At 45.6% G+C, this 18,629-nt stretch overlaps 2 protein-coding genes across 8 annotated transcripts; one reads left to right on the plus strand and one right to left on the minus strand.

Moving 5' to 3' along the window:
- Positions 1-770: 770 nt before the first annotated feature.
- On the minus strand, positions 771-8,979 carry UXT (ubiquitously expressed prefoldin like chaperone). Of its 5 annotated transcripts, XM_053289023.1 has the most exons (8): positions 8,411-8,812; positions 7,670-7,784; positions 7,443-7,524; positions 6,933-7,000; positions 2,921-3,028; positions 2,457-2,509; positions 1,464-1,527; positions 771-1,134 (listed from the first exon to the last, which is right to left on the minus strand). In XM_053289023.1, the coding sequence occupies exons 1-7, from the start codon at positions 8,553-8,555 to the stop codon at positions 1,466-1,468; spliced, it is 633 nt and encodes a 210-aa protein (XP_053144998.1). In that variant the 5' UTR covers positions 8,556-8,812; the 3' UTR covers positions 771-1,134; positions 1,464-1,465. The 5 variants fall into 5 exon arrangements, with proteins under 5 accessions (XP_053144998.1, XP_053144999.1, XP_053144997.1 ...); XM_053289024.1 differs by lacking the exons at positions 2,457-2,509; positions 8,411-8,812 and adding an exon at positions 8,827-8,979; XM_053289022.1 differs by lacking the exon at positions 2,457-2,509 and having other exon boundaries at positions 8,411-8,804.
- Positions 8,930-18,310, plus strand: LOC128342122 (ER membrane protein complex subunit 3-like). Of its 3 annotated transcripts, none has more exons than XM_053289019.1 (8): positions 8,930-9,087; positions 12,217-12,274; positions 12,394-12,487; positions 13,978-14,082; positions 14,665-14,746; positions 14,901-14,980; positions 17,503-17,582; positions 17,827-18,310. In XM_053289019.1, the coding sequence occupies exons 1-8, from the start codon at positions 8,930-8,932 to the stop codon at positions 17,935-17,937; spliced, it is 768 nt and encodes a 255-aa protein (XP_053144994.1). In that variant the 3' UTR covers positions 17,938-18,310. The 3 variants fall into 3 exon arrangements, with proteins under 3 accessions (XP_053144994.1, XP_053144995.1, XP_053144996.1); XM_053289020.1 differs by lacking the exon at positions 8,930-9,087 and adding an exon at positions 9,135-9,674; XM_053289021.1 differs by lacking the exon at positions 8,930-9,087 and adding an exon at positions 9,767-9,802 and having other exon boundaries at positions 12,221-12,274.
- Positions 18,311-18,629: the final 319 nt, after the last annotated feature.

Here is an 18,629-nt window from a genome sequence, read left to right on the forward strand (position 1 = left end):
TCCTCCTCTGGCATCATACCACATGCCATTGGAGAGTCCCTCAACCCTTCAGAGCAGCTTTTCAGCTGCAGGGAGGAGGATGGGAAGAACTGCTTGCATTACCTTGGTCTTGCACTAGTGTTGCTGTGAGCCACATTTGAAGCTGTTGTGAGTCCCTTAGGGCTGAAGAGGAGAACACTGAACAGTAGCAATAAAAAAATAGTCTAAGGTGTAAGCTTCCAATTGCTTATCCTTAGCCAGCATTTAAACCCGTATAAGAAAGAGCATAAAAAGCAAGTGTTACTCACTGTAAGACTTTTCATATCTAATAGAACTTAGGAAGAGTACTATATGAATAGGAGGGACTTTACATGTAGTATCTCAGTATCCCACAGGACAATCACTGTAGACAGATATTGCAGATTGGGAGTGAGGAAGTCCACAGATTTAACCTCTCTATTGGCCTTCCAAAGAGGGTGCAAAACACATCTCTTCCATTTGAGCTTTGGCTCAGCTCACTAGTTTAGTTGTTTTGTTTGGCCCTGGTCTATTGACTTCTATTTGTTTTTCTTAAATGTTTGCATTGTCAAAACATTTCCCCAGCTCTCTCTTTAATTGTATGCCATCTTGAGCACAGGATAGGCAGCTACCACCACCACCACTCACCCAATATTCCCTCTCTGTGATCTGAGCTAGGACAATATATTTCTTGCAACCAAGACACAACTGACATGGATTATTGCCCAAAAGGAAAGCAGAGTGGAGAGAAAAGATAAAGGCAAGAAACAGACTGGAATGCAGAATCTTTATTATTTTTACAATTGAAATGAGCTTGCACTAAGAAGCAGAGGTAGAGAAGGAGGGAGCGTCTGGGGCAAAGAAGGCAATTTCCCCACCCCATGAGAAGTTTTCCTTCCCCTTCCAAGCCACACCTCCCATATTGTCTCACATTCTTTACACCACATGAAGCAGTGTTCCTGCAGTTGCAGGTACAGTTCCTGCTCTCACCAAAATGTGCAAGAGATGAACTCTTCTTCCAGCATGTCAGACATGGAAAACAACTCCCTGTGGGTAAGGGAGGAGAGGTGCCTAAAAGATGTCATCTCTTCTGGTCTCCTCAGGCAAATCCTTGAGGCCTTGGAGTTCACGCAAGCCCTGAGGGCAAGGATGGGAGAGAAAAAGTTTGAGCCTCAGTTTTCTTGCCAGTTATCTTTTGCAACACAGCATCTCCTCTTATCACAGGTCATTTTGTCCAAAGCAGCATTCCCCCATGTCACAGAACAGCCTCCACCAAGCCCCCAAAGGAAAGCAGCCACCACCTAGTCTGAAGCTTCTCTCGTTCACTTGAGCAGCATTCCTGCCAAACATGTTGACCTGTTGTGTCTGGACCACTGAATGCCTCCAGTTTGCGCGCGCGCGCGCGCGCACACACACACACACACACACCCGACTGCACATTACCCATTACCCAATGCCATTATTACCTCTAAAACCATCCGGATATTGGCTTTGATCTTGGCAGAGTCTTTGGTGAGGGCCTCGCTGAGCCTGTTATAAAGGGAGGGAATATATACTAGATAAAGAAAAAGGATGGATTGGGCCAATAAACTCTAACAGAATTTAGACCACATTGTGCTAGTCTAGGATTTGTGCATAGGGAGGAACTAGCCCTGTTAGAATATACCCAGTTACCCTTGCCTGAGCCTAAATAAAAGGTTAGTCCTATGCACACTTACTGGGATAAAGCCCCACTGAATACTGTAGGACTTGTTTTTGCGTACACAGGCATTGGATCAAACTGCACTGGCAGTGAACTGCCCTTGGTATGACTGACAGCTAAGCTGCCTTAGTCTCAGAGCCATCTCTTCATCCTCTGTAGAGGGGGCCGTCTGTTATAAGTTATTTTCAGATACAAAAAATGTGCCAGGACTCAACTATGTTCAGAAGCCATGGCCTCTTATCTGCAATTATACCTGTGTTTTAATTGTATTTTAGTAAAAATATTTCATTATTGTAGACCATACGCCCCACCCCCCACCCCACCCACTGCAAAAGCTCAGGCTGCAGTTACTCAATAATGAGGTGCCAGTCTGCACATGCTCAGAGGTATTTTTTCTTCTACATATTCCAGACCTGAATCTTAGCATTGTAAACAGGTATAGAAGCAGAGTCCTGCCTCAAATTAAATCCCCAAGGAATATACATGCAGTCTAAAACTTAGACCTTCAGGGTTCCTCACTCTTATAAACACTCCTGACTGCTAAAATGCTGCATCAGGTCAATGCCTGATGCTAGAGTGCTGCAATTAAGAACATGTCATTGTGTACATGACACCTTTGTATTGGTTTTAAACCCATTTAACCGTCAAGACTCCTACAAAGAATCCTGGGAATTACAGTTTGGCGAAGGAATTAAGAATTCTCTGGTAGAGATCCTTAGCACTCCACCTATTACAGAACTACAAGACTCAGAGCTACCTGCAGAGAGAGAATGATGATAATCCAGATCATGCCTGTAGTACAGATTTGCTCTAAAATGACAGAAACGAGAAATCAAAAGCTTTGGGTCTTTGTGGAACTTGTTTAGTTAACAAGCTATATTCCAGTCACCCCTAATTGCTCTAGAGCAGGGCTGCACAACTTCAGCCCTCCAGCAGTTGTTGGACTACAACTCCCATCATCCCCAGCCACAGTGCCAAAAGGTTATAGGTTAACAACAGCTGGAGGGCCAAGGTTGTACAGCCTTGTTCTAGGGGCTTCTGCCATATATATCCCTAGCAGCATGGTCTGCTTGAGGCAGTTAAAGAGGGACCACTGGTAGTCAGATCCAACATCTTGTCACTCCAGGCTAGGGAAGGATGCTTTCACATGCCTTACCAAATGGGAGCCAACAAATCAAATATTGTGGGGGAGGATAGCAGGGACAAGTTCTTTAAACTCACTCTGTCAGAAGTTTGTTCTTCTTCTCAATGAAGACCAGTGCCTCAGGCAGCGTCAACTCTGCATAGAACCCATAACCTAGTGCTACAAAGATGGTAGAAGTTTCTGGCCTACAGTAGAGTGAAGAAATAGGTTTAAAACGGCATAAATGTGGCCTGATGAAAGAAAAAAACAAATGCAGCAGTTGTGTATCCTCACTAGGGCTTGGAGTTGTGGAACAGCCTTAGATTGCATTTTATGCCAAGTTTATTCATTTTATGTATTACATTTTTGTCTCGCTCTTCCTCTATGGAGCTGAGGTAGCATACGACTTTTCTCCTCATTTATCTTCACAATGATCCTGTAAGATAGGGCAAGCCGAGAGATCGAGAGACCGACCCAAAGTCACCAACTAAGATTTGAATTTCCGACACTTGAACCACTGTTACTACTATGAGTGTGAGTGTGAGTGTGAGTGTGAGTGTGTGTGTGTGTGTGTGTGTGTGTGTGTGTGTGTGTATCCCCACAAAAGTTCCCAAAGTGGTATACATAGAGGAATAATAAATAAAATAAAATAAAGAAGGTCCCCTGTTCCCAAAGGGCTCACAATCTAAAAAGAAACATAAGACAGACATCAGCAACAGCCACTGGAGGGATGGCAGTGCTGGGGTTGGATAGGGCCAGTTGCTCTCCCCCTTCTCAACAATGAAAATGACCACGTTAAATAAAAAGGTGCCTCTTTGCTCAGTTAACGGGTTAGCTAGCAACACTGACAAGCCATTACAGCTTATCATATCTTCCAACCATAATATAATGGAAACACATTCAGCTAATAATAATACCAATAAACACATGAACCTGTCTTCAACTGACTCAGATCTTTGCCCAGCTATCTCAATATTGCCTACAGTGACTGGTAGTGGTTCTGCAGGGTTTCAGGCAGGGAATTTTCTCAAACCTACCTGAAGATGCCAGGAATTGAATATGGGATCTTCTGCATGTAAGCATGTGCTCTACCACTAAGCTGCAGTCCCATCTCATTCTTCAGGATTTATATTTAGCATTTCAAATGTCCAAGAAGTTGAAGAGAGAGTTTATCCACCAAAAATTACATATAAATCAAGTGTGCATATGGGGGAGGGAGGCATCATATGAATGTAAAAGAAAGCACCTCAGAGTTATGCTCAAATGTACACGAGGTACAAGCCCCTTCCTGATCTCCTCCTGAGGATCAGGACTTTTTGATGGATGGCATCGCTTTTCGCTGAGAGCCAATGTGTGTTCACACTGATCTTGGCCCTCCGCCAGCAGGAAGTGGAGAGACTGAAGTGGCACTTCACACTCAACCACCCGTCCTTGCATGGGCTGAGTGCTAGTGGGAAGACAGCCTAAAATTATCTCTTGTTTTGCCAATTATCTGTCAGCACACATTATTTTTGCCCAGAAAGGGTTCATTTAGGGATAAGACCTCAACCTACTCTCAAGTTAGCCTTCTCCTGTCCACATCCTCTAAAACTTCAAAAGTCTTGGATAGAAGTGGCATCATATACAGAAATAGCTAAGGTCAGCGGGGGGGTGGGGGTGGAAGTGGCACACTCTCCCTAGGATAAGCAGCAAGATGATCATGCTTTTGCCACAGAAAGAAGAGTTATCTGAAAGAGGACATGGGTCCCAGGGCACGGTTTAAGGGCACACAATGTAGTCACCTTTCTGAAGCTAAGCAGGACTAGGCCTGGTTCTAGTCACTGACGGAACAGGAGAGAGCACTTGGGAACTCCACATAGGCTGCCTTGAATTTCCCCATGGACAGTGGAATATAAATGCAGTATGTAAATCGACTCCCACCCCAAGCACATGAGCAGGTAGATTACTAAGGGAGGAGAAATGAGGGAGCATATTACACAGCATGACTTCAGGTCCCTGTCAGCACAGCCACTCTTCAAAGTTCCCTCCACAGCCAAATTTTAGATCTCTGATTCCCAAACTTCTAACAGAAAAAATAGTTATACAAAATTAAAAATAGAAGGGATACTCTAGAAGTAAAGTTCACCAGGTGTTAGAATGTGTTAAGAATAAGAACCCCCTGCCCTCAGAGGAGCCCACCCTGGTGTGCCGACCATCCAGGGCCTATTTCCTGACTGGAAGGAGGCAGGGCCAGAGCAGTGAGCCTTGCAGAGTGGCAGTGGGCGGCCCCTTCTGTGGCGGCTGCATGCTTTGGGCTCACAGAAGCCTTGACTCAACTTATTTCTTGTGCCACATGAGAAGTTTTCTGATGGCACACAGTTTGAGAATCACAGACTATAAGAGCAGAGACCTGTCAGAATTTTTGTTTCTGTGCTTATGTTGAAAAGTGCCACATGCACCTATGATGCTGTGCAAATGCAGAACAACCTTTACTGTTTCATGACAGATACAGCAACAACTTCCCCATGGGGAAAACATAAATAGCAGCTGTGTTGACAGGTGCATGGCTTTTTAAAGGCCAATTCTTTCCTATTAAAAGTATGCCATGGTTTCCTGATCTGCGACTATCCTCAAGAAGATGATTTTCAATTCATTTGCACTCTCCTTTCCCATTGTTGTTCAGAGAAAGTCTTGGGAAGCTCCTTGAGAGCTGGTCTTGTGGTAGCAAGTACGAATTGTCCTTTACAAAGCAGGGTCTGTCCTGGTTTGTATTTGAATGAGAGACTACATGGAAGTGCTGTAAGATATTCCCCTCAGGGGATGGGGCCACTCTGGGAGAGCATCTGCATGCAGAAGGTTCCAAGTTCCTTCCCTGGCATCTCCATGTAGGGCTGGAAGAAACTCCTGCCTGTAACCTTGGAGAAGCTGTTGCCAGTCTAGGTAGACACTGTATACTAGACAATACTGAGCTAGATGGACCAATGGACCTACTTGGTATAAGGCAGCTTCCTATGTTCCTACTCTGTCATTTCTCAATATGCTGAGGGACCAGCTTTTTAAGTTCCTGGCTCCTCCAACTGGATTTACCTGATCTGTCTCCCTCATAGCCAAATTCAATTAGCTCTGAATTTTCACTACAGCTGAAGTCCTCCCCAAACTGACAATAGTACCATCACTTAGCATTTATAAAGCAGTGTGTTCAAAATGTTGCACTTATATTATCTCAGTAAACCTCACAACAACCTTGTAAAGTAGGCCAGTATTACTAGCCCCATATTGCAGATGGAAGGCTGAGAATGAAAGATGGTGGCTTGTTTAAGACCACCTAGGCAGGGGCAGAGATGAGATCCAAATTAGGGGCTTTCTTACACGACACTCTGTAGCACAGATCTTAGACCCAGAATTATTATAACCTTTTCTCCTCACAGGGGGCTCTGTGCTTTTAAAAACTGCATATTCAACAGGAATAGTGTTCTCCCCAGTAATCTGGAAAGTTAAAAGATTCATTGCAAGAAACTGCCCTCCTCTCCACAGAAAGAGATTCCTCAGCTTCCCTAAAAAAGTGGTATAGTCTGACTGCCTGCTTGCTGGACTCATCTGAAACTGTCTACTTGACAGATATAGTAACAAAGTCCACCTGCTCGCTGACTGCATGATGTGGTAGTCTGGATTGCATAAGCTTGTCCAGAGAGTGTGGTGGTATGTAGATGGCACTTGCCTTGTCAGAGGAGGTTGGACTGAATGGCCATCCTGCCCCTTATGACTTGCATGATTCTCCCATTCCCAGTGTCCCATTTTACTTAGAAACAAAATAGTCATAAGAAATACATTTTTACCCCAGAAACATGTTTCCCCAGAGACAGGGTTCCCCTATGCAGCCAAAAGTAGTCACAGTGCAATAGGATACAAGGAGTTGGAACCAGTGTTCCCTTTTAACAGGGATTCCCAGATGTTGTTGACTAGAACTCCCAGAATCCTCAAGCAAAAGCCATTGCATCTGGGGATGCTGGGAGTTGTAGTGAACAACATCTGGGAATCCCTGTTAGAGGCAACACTGGTTGGAACATGTAAAGAAATAACTGCACACAGAAGCTAGAAGAACAGTACACACTACCCCTTTGCATTACTCACACTTCTGCATTGACATAGAAATTGCAGCCTAGATCCACTTGTGTCACCAGTTCCTGGCCTCTTGTCTCCTGAGAAAAAAAGGAGGACAGCCATTTACAGATCCATCTCTGTTCCCTGGGGCAGAACTACCCTTACAGAGGCCCCTTTATTTTACTGTCTGCTATCTAAACACTTCTGTTCACCTAATGGCGCAGCAGGGAAATGACTTGACTAGCAAGCCACAGGTTGCTAGTTTGAACCCCCGCTGGTATGTTTCCCAGACTATGGGAAACACCTATATCGGGCAGCAGTGATATAGGAAGATGCTGAGAGGCATCACCTCATACTGCACGGGAGATGGCAATGGTGAATCCCTCCTGTATTCTATCAAGGACAACCACAGGGCTCTGTGGTCACCAGGAGTCCACATCGACTTGACAGCACACTTTACCTTTAAACACTTACAATACATTGCCTCCTATATGAGCAAAATATTTTTCTGTAAAGCATAATTTAAATAAATTGAGTTACCTGCAATCGCTCGATAACATTCTTGAGCTGCAAGTACTGTGCAATCTTTTCACAGACTTCCTCCCGCTGTTCCAACACCTTCCTGGGGAGAAACAGCAATAATTGTCTGGAAGCACCAAAAGAAAGTCGGCCAAGATTGATCGGAGGCATAACAGATTGCATGTTTACATGAGGTGGGATGGACAAAAGACAGGACTGGAGAAAATAAACATTTTAGGGTCACTCACTGGAGATCCCTCTGCAGCACATCACTGACAAAAGCCTCATACTGGAGCAGCTTCCCTTGCACCTGCTGCTCTGGGAGCATCGCCATAAGATTCCTGCAAGAGTTGTAGTACCAGCCTTTAGTGAAAGAATGAAGAGCATTTAGTAGAGGAAATTAATCTCTGTAGCCAAGGAAAGAAGAAACAGATTTTGAAAAGGTAACCCTCCTCACAAGCTAGCTACATTTATTGCTAATTGAAATTCATTGCTGTTGGAATTCAAAAATATACAAGTATACCTTAATCCTCACTTTCCTGCCCCCTTATCCGGGCCTTCTAAACTAAACATGCACCCTCTTCTTCAGCGCATGGAAACAACTGGTGACAGGCCAGGAAAGGGAAGGCGGTATGTTAAATTACTTTCCCCTTCTTATACAAACTCTATACAAAATGCAGTGTCAGGGAGGTCAGAGGTCACGCAAGACTTCCTATTTACAAGGAACCAATCTTTTTCCTAGCGCTACGACAGAAACGAAGCAAACGCCAAGATGATTGAGTCCTGCCCTCAATGAAGTACTTCCGGGATTTTTGGTCCTGGAAGCAAGCAAGACCAGAGAGAGTCGCTGGATCCTAGAGAGGCAGGAATCAATGTACTCTCAACCCTGCACCTCAGGTACCTAGCCGAAAGCCAACACAAACAAGAGACCTATGTGCAAGAGTGCTAGAAAAAAGTATTCAGAGAATAAAATAATTCCTTTCTAGTACCTTCGGGTACTTTCGTCTTGGTTTGCTGTACTACGGACGCAACCCTTTTGCCTCTGACCCGAATGACAGCCGCCATGTGCGGCGCAGCAGCCCCGCGTCTCTGTGATGGGAGGCGCTCTACCCCCGCGCCCAGCGCTACCATCATGGTGCTCTGCGTGGGCTGCCCGCACAGGGGCCACTAAGGGTCAGCTCCATGGAGGCGACGGGAGAAGCTCTTTTCAGAGTGCACGTCCAGGTTACCCTCCAGTGGTCACTCCTGAGGGGGGAAAACTGAAGAACGTGTACCCCGTTCCCGTTAGAAACGCATGTCTTCCTACTATACGGAATATCTTCCATGTAATTTTCAATGGGGGTGGGGGGTGGTTTAGAACCCGGAAACATGGCGGCGGGAAGTGGACTCATTAATCCCGCATTACTTCCGGTTCCTTTCATCAAGCCTGGCTAAGGACTCCTATTTTCTTTTTATAGCCCGGTTCTCAGTCACGCCGTAAGAGGTTCCCTTTCCGATTCGCTGCTAGAATGGCGTTCCCAGAGCTCCGGCTGGACGGCTCGATTCGCTTCTGGGTGTTGCTGCCCGTCGCCTGGATCGCGCTCGCCGTAGGGATTTTGCGACTGCGCGTGGCGGGTCTGCTACGCGGCGAGCGCGAGCTGGGCTGGCCTGAACAACGGCAGGACACGTGAGCTGTGGGAGGGGCGGCGGGAGGCCACGCCCACATTCCAAGTAGTTGGTAGTGTTGTGGGTTGCACTGACAGACTGACTCAAGGAAGGAGAGAAGCAAACTTTAGGTTTTACAGAAAGCTTAGCCTCCTGACAAGAGCGCTGCGAAGCTCGGAGGCCTACATATTTGGGTCTTGTTTAAACGTAATTTTTCATGCCCTGCCCCTAATTAAGAAAAGATGACATGTGGTTTACAATCTGCAGAAATATTGATCAGTCGACAAATCTGTTCCAACAAAAAGTACCAAACAAAATGAAACACACAACTGGGTTTAAAAAACAACAACTTAGTATAAACTACTCAGCTTCTGGAATGTTTGTAACCATTTTCTGAAGAGACAGTGCATAGATCTCTCTGGGTAGGAAATTTTAGTCTGGAGGCCACTGTGCAAAGACCCTATTGTTGGTGGCCATCAGCTTAGTCTCCAGAGGCAGGTCATAAAACATGGTCTCTACCAATGATAAACAATTGGGCAGGTGCATGTTTTCAGAAGTAAATAGCCTCAGAATAGTAGTACGTATGCTGATAAATTCCGGAAGGAACAGGTACGCAGTCTGGGGGTGCTTCTGGAGGTGTCCCAGGTCGAGGCGGTGGCCAGGAAGTGCTTTTTTTCCGGCTTTGGCTGATACGCCAGCTGTGTCCGTTTCTTGAGATGAACGACCTCAAAACAGCGGTACATCTGCTGGTAACCTCTAGGCTGGATTACTGCAATGCGCTGTATGTGGGGCTGCCTTTGTACATAGTCTGGAAACTGCAGTTGGTGCAGAACACGGCAGCCAGGTTGGTTTCTGGGTCATCTAGGAGAGACCATATTACTCCTGTGTTGAAGGAACTACACTGGCTGCCGATATGTTTCCAGGCAAAATAAAAGGTGCTGGTTATTACCTATAAGGCCCTAAACAACTTAGGCCCTGGGTATTTAAGAGAATGTCTTCTTTGCCATGAGCTCCACCACCTGTTAAGATCATCTGGAGAGGTTCATCTGTGGTTGCCACCAACGTTTGGCGGCTACTCAGGAATGGGCCTTCTCCGTTACTACCTCTGGGCTTTGGAATGCGCACCCCGTTGAAATAAGGACCCGGGGCGCACCTAGTTGATTTGCTCCCAGCCATCACACACACACACACCCCACGAGGCTCCCTGAAACCTACTTTGGAGGGGCCTCGCTAAACCTCCCCCCCTTTTATTACAGCCACTGCGTGGCCGAGGGGTGGCTGCCGGTGGGGGGAGTGAGCATAGCAGTCCTCCTCCACTCTCCCCCCTGCATCGGCCAGACCAATGCTGGGCCCATCCGCTCGGGCCAGCATCTTCTACCAATTGCGAATCACGCCTTCGCAGTTGAGAAGCATTGCCCAGCATTGCTCCAGCCGCTGGGGGAGGGGGGATAATGGAGAGCAGAGAAGGACTGCTCCCCTCACCCCCTGGCAGCCACCCCTTGGCCGCGCAGTGGCTGTAATAAAAGGAACAAACAAACAAACTGAGGTTCAGCAGGGCGGGTGTGGGGTGGCTGCCGGAGGCCCCCCAGAACCTAGGAGGTCACGGACTGGGGGTTAGAGCACCTCTGTAAGAGCCTCCCCATCTCTGGCAACTTTTAAAAAGGCACTGAAGACACATTTATTCACCCAGACTTTTAATTTGATTTATAATTTTAATATTTTAAATTTTGGGTTTTAAGTGTTTTTAATGTTTTAAATGATTTTAATTGTGATGCAAGTTTTGGGTAGTATAGACATATTTTAAATAAAATAATAATAAATAAAAATAAAACTTCCAGGCTAGACTTCTTTAATGCCCTGTACATGGGGCTGCCTTTGTATGTAGTTTGGAAATTTCAATTGGTGCAAATGCAGCAGCCAGACTGGTCTCAGGGGTGTCCTGAAGCAACCATATAACACCAATTTTAAAAGAACTGAACAGGCTACCAATGGTTTTTGAAGCAAAATACAAAGGGCTGGTGGTGTAGTGGTTAGAGTGCTGGACTAGGACTGGGGAGACCTGAGTTCAAATCCCCATTCAGCCATGATACTAGCTGGGTGACTCTGGGCCAGTCACTTCTCTCTCAGCCTAACCTACTTCACAGGGTTGTTGTGAGGAGAAACTTAAGTATGTAGCACACCGCTCTGGGCTCCTTGGAGGAAGAGCGGGATATAAAATTGGGTCTAGGGTATTTAAGTGAGCAGCTTCTTTGTCATGAACCCTGCCTCTTAGCTGAGATCACATGGGAAGGTTCAGGCTCGTTTAGTGGTTATGTGAGACTGGGCCTTTTCTGTGGCTGCCCCCAGGCTTTGGAATGTGTTTTCTGTCAATATAAGAGCTTCTCCGTCTTTGGCTGCCTTCAAAAATTCTCAAGCCTTCTGCTAAAACTACTTTAAAAATGTTTTTGTTAAAGTCATGGGAAGGTTTTGTTAAAACTATGTTTTAAAAATGGTATTTTGTTTTTATTGAGCTTTATTTATTGTTTTAAGGTATACACTGCCTTGAGATTTAGGTGTTAGGCAGCTTATAACTATAATAAATAAAATATGACAGCAGGTGATATTTTGGGCCCACACTCTTTGGGCTTCAAAAATCAAAATTAGTACCTCTTTAAATTGCATACACCTATACCAGCATAACATAGTCTATTTAAAGGTATCATAATCCCCACTTTCCTGTTTTTAAGGCTGTGACTGTTCCAAGACTTCCTCCATTCCAAATGGTTGTGTTACGAGATGTGAAAACTGCAGTATTAGGATCCCCTGCAGTGTCTCAAAAGAAGTTGTGGGGCAGCTCAGAGCATGCACTGCTGCACCAGTCCGATATGCAAAGGGCACCTAAACCTTTCCCCCATGACACTGCAAAGGATTCTAAAGCTTCTGTTCTAGAATAGCATGGTTCCATTCACTGACACCCCTAAACTTAACACTCCTCCAAACAATTGTTGGTATGTAGGAATATGGGTTGATGAGAGGTGGGGATGTGGGTGGCCCTCTCTCTTGCTGGTAGTTTTGACTTGAAGATCTGATTCTGCTGTTTTATGTTATCACTTGCCATAATAAATTCTGTTGAAAAGAACTGCAGTTGAGTCGAGTACTTTTTGTTTGTCAGGCAGATTCTGGCTCGTAGCCGCCTCCTGAGGGAAAATGGCCAGTTCCTGACTCGTCAGGTGAGAGAGAACCTAGGGACAGCCCCTTCCCAGACCCTTCACTTCTTGGCAGAGACTCCTTAATGCTGTCTGTGGGGTAGTCCTCCTCTAAGCTTTCATGGCCTCCTCTGTTTTCCCAGGGCTTCCTCATGCGCAAACATTACTTCAACAACCCTGAAAGCGGCTTCTTCTGCAAAACCAAGCGCAAGGTGCAGCCCCGAAACCCCCTGACAGGTAACAAGGGTGTGTGGGGGTGGGGATGGATGCCAGGTGTGCTAATTCAGTTTTATTAAATTTGATAAATAAAAATAAATAATGAGCGGTAGGGCAGAGTGGGCTGCTAGAATGTTCATTCCCACCCTCAACAGATGTCCGCTCCTTCCTCGCTCCCAGAAGGGCAGCCCTGGAATTCTGACTGGATGGTTTGATATCTGTATAGAATATTTCACCAAGGTCCCACTTCTGCTCTTCAGGTGTGCAGCTTGTCAAAGGTGTTCAGCTGAGGTGACTAGGTTTTTTCCTACAGATGGCAGCAAATTCTGGATGACTATTTGATCTTACTCACCAACCACACCTGTATCTAGCCCTTCCTACGCTTAGCACAATAGTTAAGAAAGTGAGTTGAGAACTTGCCAGTCCTTGGTTTAAATCACACTACTGTCATGAACTCATAGGTGGCCTCTTTCTCATCCAGAGTCCCCTCCTGTCTGGTACTGGGGGCTAATAACAGTGAGACCTGACTTCTGAGATATTGTACGTGACACCCTTCTAGGGGCTTCTCTTTTCCTTTTCTCGCAGATTCCCCTTTAGTATTAGTGGCCGGAGGAATAAAGGCAAAATAGGATTGCCAAGCAACAGATGGCTCATGATAGGGTTGATGCCTGGTGACAGGACCCCATTTGTCTTAAGGAGTGGCCAGCCATGTAGTCAAACTGAGATCAGTCTCTTAAAGCAGGTCTGGGAGTGTTCTGGACCAATATTTATTGTGGACCAATATTTATTCTGTGACAAGAAACTCTAGATGTCATCTTATGCATTAAATTTTATGCATTCTCATTTTGCTTCATTTTGCTTCATGCATTTTGCCTGGTTCTGCAAGTCCTGGGGAGGGGCAAAGAGCAATACAGGGCACTGAAACCCACCCTGTAGAAATCTTATTCGGTCATCCTTTCAGCTTCTGAGATTTAAACAGGTACCATCCATGCACTTTCTTTATAGCCATAAGGGCTAGAAACGTACAAAAACAAGCATACAGTAGCCCTTTTCAGACATTACTGAGCGCAGCAGCATTCAAGCTTATAACTGGGAAAGTGGGAAGGAAATCCTGACTTGCCGCTGTCATGCACCTCTTCCTGGCGGGCACTCATGGCTCCATTTGTCTGAAGTGGAAAGCACTGTAGCCATGATGGTCAATGCTTCTGTGAGCAGCAACCTCAGGCGATCCAAGTTGCTGCTCACAGAAGTGCTGGCCATCATGGCTACAGTGCTTCTCCCTTCAGACAAATGGAACCGTAGCTGTGAATGCCTGGCAGGAGAGGGGGAGTGACAGCAGGGGTTGGGACTTCCCACTTTTGCAGTTGTGACCATGAGCACCACTGAGCTCAGTAATGTCTGAAGGGAGTTCTTAAATGCTGTCATACTCAGAAAGCTAAATTCTATAGCTTTCCAGTGCTCCAGTTGAATCACAGCATGCATACAGCCCTGCTTTTTTCTCTCTCCTGCAGACCCTACCATGGTTACAGACATGATGAAGGGGAATATCGTCAATGTGTTGCCCATGATCCTTGTGGGAGGCTGGATCAACTGGGCATTCTCTGGTTTTGTGGCAAGTGAGTGAGGGGAAATCAGTCCAGGCAGAGGGTTGCACTGATGGGGTTTAGGGCCCAAGACCCCTGTCCGTGGTAGCACTTCTAGGGCCAAGGGTGGTCCAGTTCTTGGCTCAGCTGGCCCGTGAGGTAGGTTGCTTTATTCATGTTTTATGGAGGGGAGTACAGGGGCTTATGGTGGGCTGCCCCCAGCTATCTAGTATAGCATAGAGACTGAGCTGTCAGCCAAAACATCTGACTTGTCTCACTTCTGCTGAGAATTCCTAGGCAAGCTCCCACCCCTTAGCCTTTCTTCGTCTGGGTAATCTACAATACAGGGATAGTTGTATTGTCCTACTTCATAGGGTTGTTGTAAAGGTTACCATGAAATTCTCTGAACACTTGAAAGTGCTGTGTTTCCCTTGGCAAGAGACCATAGCTTGGGACTTGGGTGTTTTCCAACCCAGCTGATTGCAGGATGCCACACGAGAGCCAGCAGGGAGTTGCCAAACATGACTGAGGAGCATTGCGGGAGGAGGGTTGCGGAGAGCAGGGGAGTTGGGGGGGAGGGGCCAGCTCTAACCCCTCTCCCTCCCAACCCCCCAGCCAAGGTTCCCTTCCCCTTGACCCTGCGGTTCAAGCCCATGCTGCAGCGTGGAATTGACCTGCCTTCCCTGGACCCCTCCTGGTAAGCACTTGTCTCCCCCAGCTCCAGCCATATGCAGGGTCGGGGTGGGGGATTTGGAAGGGAATGGTGGAGGCTACAGCCCTGGGTCCCACTCTGTGGGCCTGAGGCCAGGAAGGTTCCTCACAGTAGTCACTGACAGTTGCTGTTCTTTCAGGGTGAGTTCAGCCTCCTGGTACTTCCTCAACGTTTTTGGCCTGCGCCGCATGTACAACCTCATCCTGGGGGAAGACACTGGTGAGAAAGAAGAGAGGAAGAGAGCTGGTCTTGTGGTAGCAAGCGTGACTTGTCCCCTTAGCTAAGCAGGGTCCACCCTGGTTGGATACGAAAGGGAGACTAGAAGTGTGAGCACTGTAAGATATTCCCCTCAGGGGATGGAGCCGCTCTGGAAAGAGCATCTAGGCTCCAAGTTCCTTCCCTGGCTTCTCCAAGATAGGGCTGAGAGAAATTCCTGCCTGCTACCTTGGAGAAGCTGCTGCCAGTCTGTGTAGACAATAATGAGCGAGATTGACCAATGGTCTGACTCAGTATATGGCAGCTTCCTATTTTCCTGAGGTGGGGTGTGAGGGAAAGGGCTGGGCCACTTCCAGCAGGTTGTAGCGGAGGGGGAGGCAAAGTAGCAAGGCCCCTCTTTCAGCTTGAGGCGGGCCAATTGGCCCATCCCTTCCAACATTTTTTAAAGAGGAAGATTGAACCCCTTGCTGACAGGATTATTGGTAGACCTGAGGAAAAATTCTCAAAGTAGACCACTGAAATCTGCCTCAGCCATTTTTTTAAAAAAATGCAATAAGCCACTCTCTGAGTCTATTACAGCAGAAGATAAAGTAGTGCTACTATACAGGGGAGTCTTGAAAGGGAAGCCTGTGCCATAAAGACAAAGCCAGCTATGGAAGTCAGGATGTGATTGTATCCCATCCATATTCTTGGCATCTTTCAGTACACTGCTTATACAAAGCTGAACACTACAGGTGAAACTTGGAAAATTAGAATATCGTGCAAAAGTCCATTAATTTCAGTAATGCAAATGAAAAGGTGAAACTGATATATGAGACAGACGCATTACATGCAAAGCGAGATAAGTCAAGCCTTAATTTGTTATAATTGTGATGATCATGGCGTACAGCTCATGAAAACCCCAAATCCACAATCCCAGAAAATTAGAATATTACATGGAACCAATAAGACAAGGATTGAAGAATAGAACAATATCGGACCTCTGAAAAGTATACAGTGTACTGTGCTTGATTGGCCAGCAAACTCGCCTGACCTGACCCCATAGAGAATCTATGGGGGATTGCCAAGAGAAGGATGAGAGACATGAGACCAAACAATGCAGAATTGCTGAAGGCCGCTAATGAAGCATCCTGGTCTTCCATAACACCTCATCAGTGCCACAGGCTGATAGCATCCATGCCACGCCGCATTGAGGCAGTAATTGCTGCAAAAGGGGCCCAAACCAAGTACTGAATACATATGTATGCTTATACTTTTCAGAGGTCCGATATTGTTCTATTCTTCAATCCTTGTCTTCTTGGTTCCATGTAATATTCTAATTTTCTGAGATTGTGGATTTGGGGTTTTCATGAGCTGTACGCCATGATCATCACAATTATAACAAATTAAGGCTTGACTTATCTCGCTTTGCATGTAATGCGTCTGTCTCATATATCAGTTTCACCTTTTCATTTGCATTACTGAAATTAATGGACTTTTGCACGATATTCTAATTTTCCAAGTTTCACCTGTAGTTCTTTGAGCAGGGAGAGCAAGGCCTGGTCTACAGCCAGCCATATAGTAAAAGTGTTTCTGGACTGTACCACTTCAGACATTACTGAATGCTCTTCCACCAGAAAAGCAAGTCCTAGCTATAGGAGGCTAGCATATCCTATTAAAGGGCATTTGCCCTTTAATTATTACTATTATTTTAATTAATTGTTATTGGTACTGTTGTTCACTGCCTAGAGTCTTTGGAGGAGGCGGTATAATAAAATTTTAAATAAATAAATATCAATGAGAAGATTAAGGAAGCATAAATGGAAAATTCAAACAAGACGAGTAACAGTTTTTAGTTGGTCCTAATAATCAAAACAGTGAGCTAGCTTTCTAGAGGTACAGAGCTCTTCCTTAGGCTTGATGTTGAGTGGAAGCGGGAAGAGATTGGTAGCAGAGAGTATCGAAAAGCCTCATATGCAGGATGTTATAGCCTTAAGGTGGTAATGCAGGAAGCTTTTCAGACTAGTTAGTGTCTAGTGCAAAAGGTGGCAAATCAGCACAGGATACTGGGATGACGAACCAGTGGCCACACTCTTTGAAGAAGGAAAAAAGACATTATTAATCTGGCTCTAGCTTAATCAGAATGCGCAAAGAGCAGAAGTAAAGAAAAGAAAAGCTGGAGATTTCTGATAAACGCACTAGGTCCAGAATCAAGAGAAAGCACATTAAGAAAAGAATGCCAATCTTAGCATCTGCTGTTCCTCTTCTATTTGAATTACAGCTGCTTTATTCCCCTTTAGTGTTATCTATATAAATATTTGAAACTATCGAAGCAATATCTCTTGGCATCTCAATGTCTAGAGGTCACAGATATGTAATATTACCTCCCACATTACGACTTATCTTTCACCATTCCTGCTGCTGCTTTGTGTGATAATTCCAAGTTTGGTTAATCTGTTGGTTTAATTAACAGTACACCGATTTCATCTGTTTACAGAACTTTGACTTGTGGCCTTTTTTTGCTCATGTAATATTCTCTTCTGCAGAGCAGAACCAATTGCTTCTGCAAGATCAGTTTCTGTCCCCAGTTGTGCCTGCTCCACCTGAGCCCAACAAAGCCTTCAAGGTAATGCCTGCTTTAGTTTCTCAATGGTTTCACCTAAGTGGAAACAAGTAGTATAAGCAAACTCAACCTCTGTGTGAGATGAAGCACCTAGATAATTTAAAAATGATAAAGATATTATTGGTGCTTTTTAACTGCAAGTTCTGGGCTTTGAGCCAACCCAGTTACTTCCACATAAATATGGCTACTAGTAGCATGTGTAAACTGCAAAAAGAGCCTTGGTTTACCATTTTATTTCTCTCCTCAGGCTGAATGGGAAGCTTTGGAGCTGGTTTCTCACCACTGGGCTCTACAGGATGTAGAAGAACAGCTGATGTCACAGAACCTCAAGTTGGCAGGGATGTTTGGACCAGATTGAGGATGGTAGCAGTAGCCAAAAGCAGCAATTCTAGAAGAGCTGCACACAGATTGCTTTCCCTCCCCACACATTGGGTGGTGGCAGAGACCCACCTTCTCCTGCATGGTGTGTTAAAGTGTGGAGTGGCTTGTGATGCTAGAGGCAGAACAGAGCTGAAGACCAACTGACACTTGTCAGAGGAGCAGAGTGTAGCACCATTTTTCTGAGTGTCCTTGAAGCTTTGGAGCTGTCTAGACAGTGCATTGATTACAAGTGCTACCGTCTTTGCTCTGCCTGAGAGAACAAAATGTGGTAGATGCTTCAGGCTGTCACACTGTAAGCTCTGTGTAGAGTACAGAATGGTTTGGTTATTAAACAGAGGTGATTGTAACCATTCCTGCTTTAAGGATGGTCTTCATATGTTCCTTACCTGATGGCAGTTGACCTGTGGGTTTAGGCACCAAGGTTTACGGACTCCACCTTAAAAAAAAACCTTTTCTGGGCAGAGGGAAAAACTCCTAGATTCAGCACGAAGGAAGGTCTGGGCACATGGCATGTATGCCCAGGCTAGGGGAAATGCAGTTCAAAATACAGAGTAATATAGAGTATAGAGGACACCAGATTTTCAGAGACTTGTTTCTGCTGAACAGGAAACCCCAGTAACATTTCCTTCATGAAGAGTAGGCCGAGGCATATCAGTCTTCAATTTTTCT

Source organism: Hemicordylus capensis, chromosome 2 (genome assembly GCF_027244095.1).
Source record: "Hemicordylus capensis ecotype Gifberg chromosome 2, rHemCap1.1.pri, whole genome shotgun sequence".
Taxonomy (NCBI): Eukaryota; Metazoa; Chordata; class Lepidosauria; order Squamata; family Cordylidae; genus Hemicordylus; species Hemicordylus capensis.

What these genes read in the sequence shown, in the direction of transcription:
- UXT (XM_053289022.1), bottom strand. Translation starts at nt 8,555, where the DNA reads ATGATGGTAGCGCTGGGCGCGGGGGTAGAGCGCCTCCCATCACAGAGA. An exon ending in CAAGACGAAAGTACCCGAAG is followed by an intron (nt 7,785 to 8,410) that starts GTACTAGAAAGG and finishes CTTTCACTAAAG; the next exon opens with GCTGGTACTACAACTCTTGC. An exon ending in GTGCTGCAGAGGGATCTCCA is followed by an intron (nt 7,525 to 7,669) that starts GTGAGTGACCCT and finishes GTTTCTCCCCAG; the next exon opens with GAAGGTGTTGGAACAGCGGG.
- LOC128342122 (XM_053289019.1), top strand. Translation starts at nt 8,930, where the DNA reads ATGGCGTTCCCAGAGCTCCGGCTGGACGGCTCGATTCGCTTCTGGGTG. An exon ending in ATTCTCTGGTTTTGTGGCAA is followed by an intron (nt 14,083 to 14,664) that starts GTGAGTGAGGGG and finishes CCAACCCCCCAG; the next exon opens with CCAAGGTTCCCTTCCCCTTG. An exon ending in AGCCCAACAAAGCCTTCAAG is followed by an intron (nt 17,583 to 17,826) that starts GTAATGCCTGCT and finishes TTCTCTCCTCAG; the next exon opens with GCTGAATGGGAAGCTTTGGA.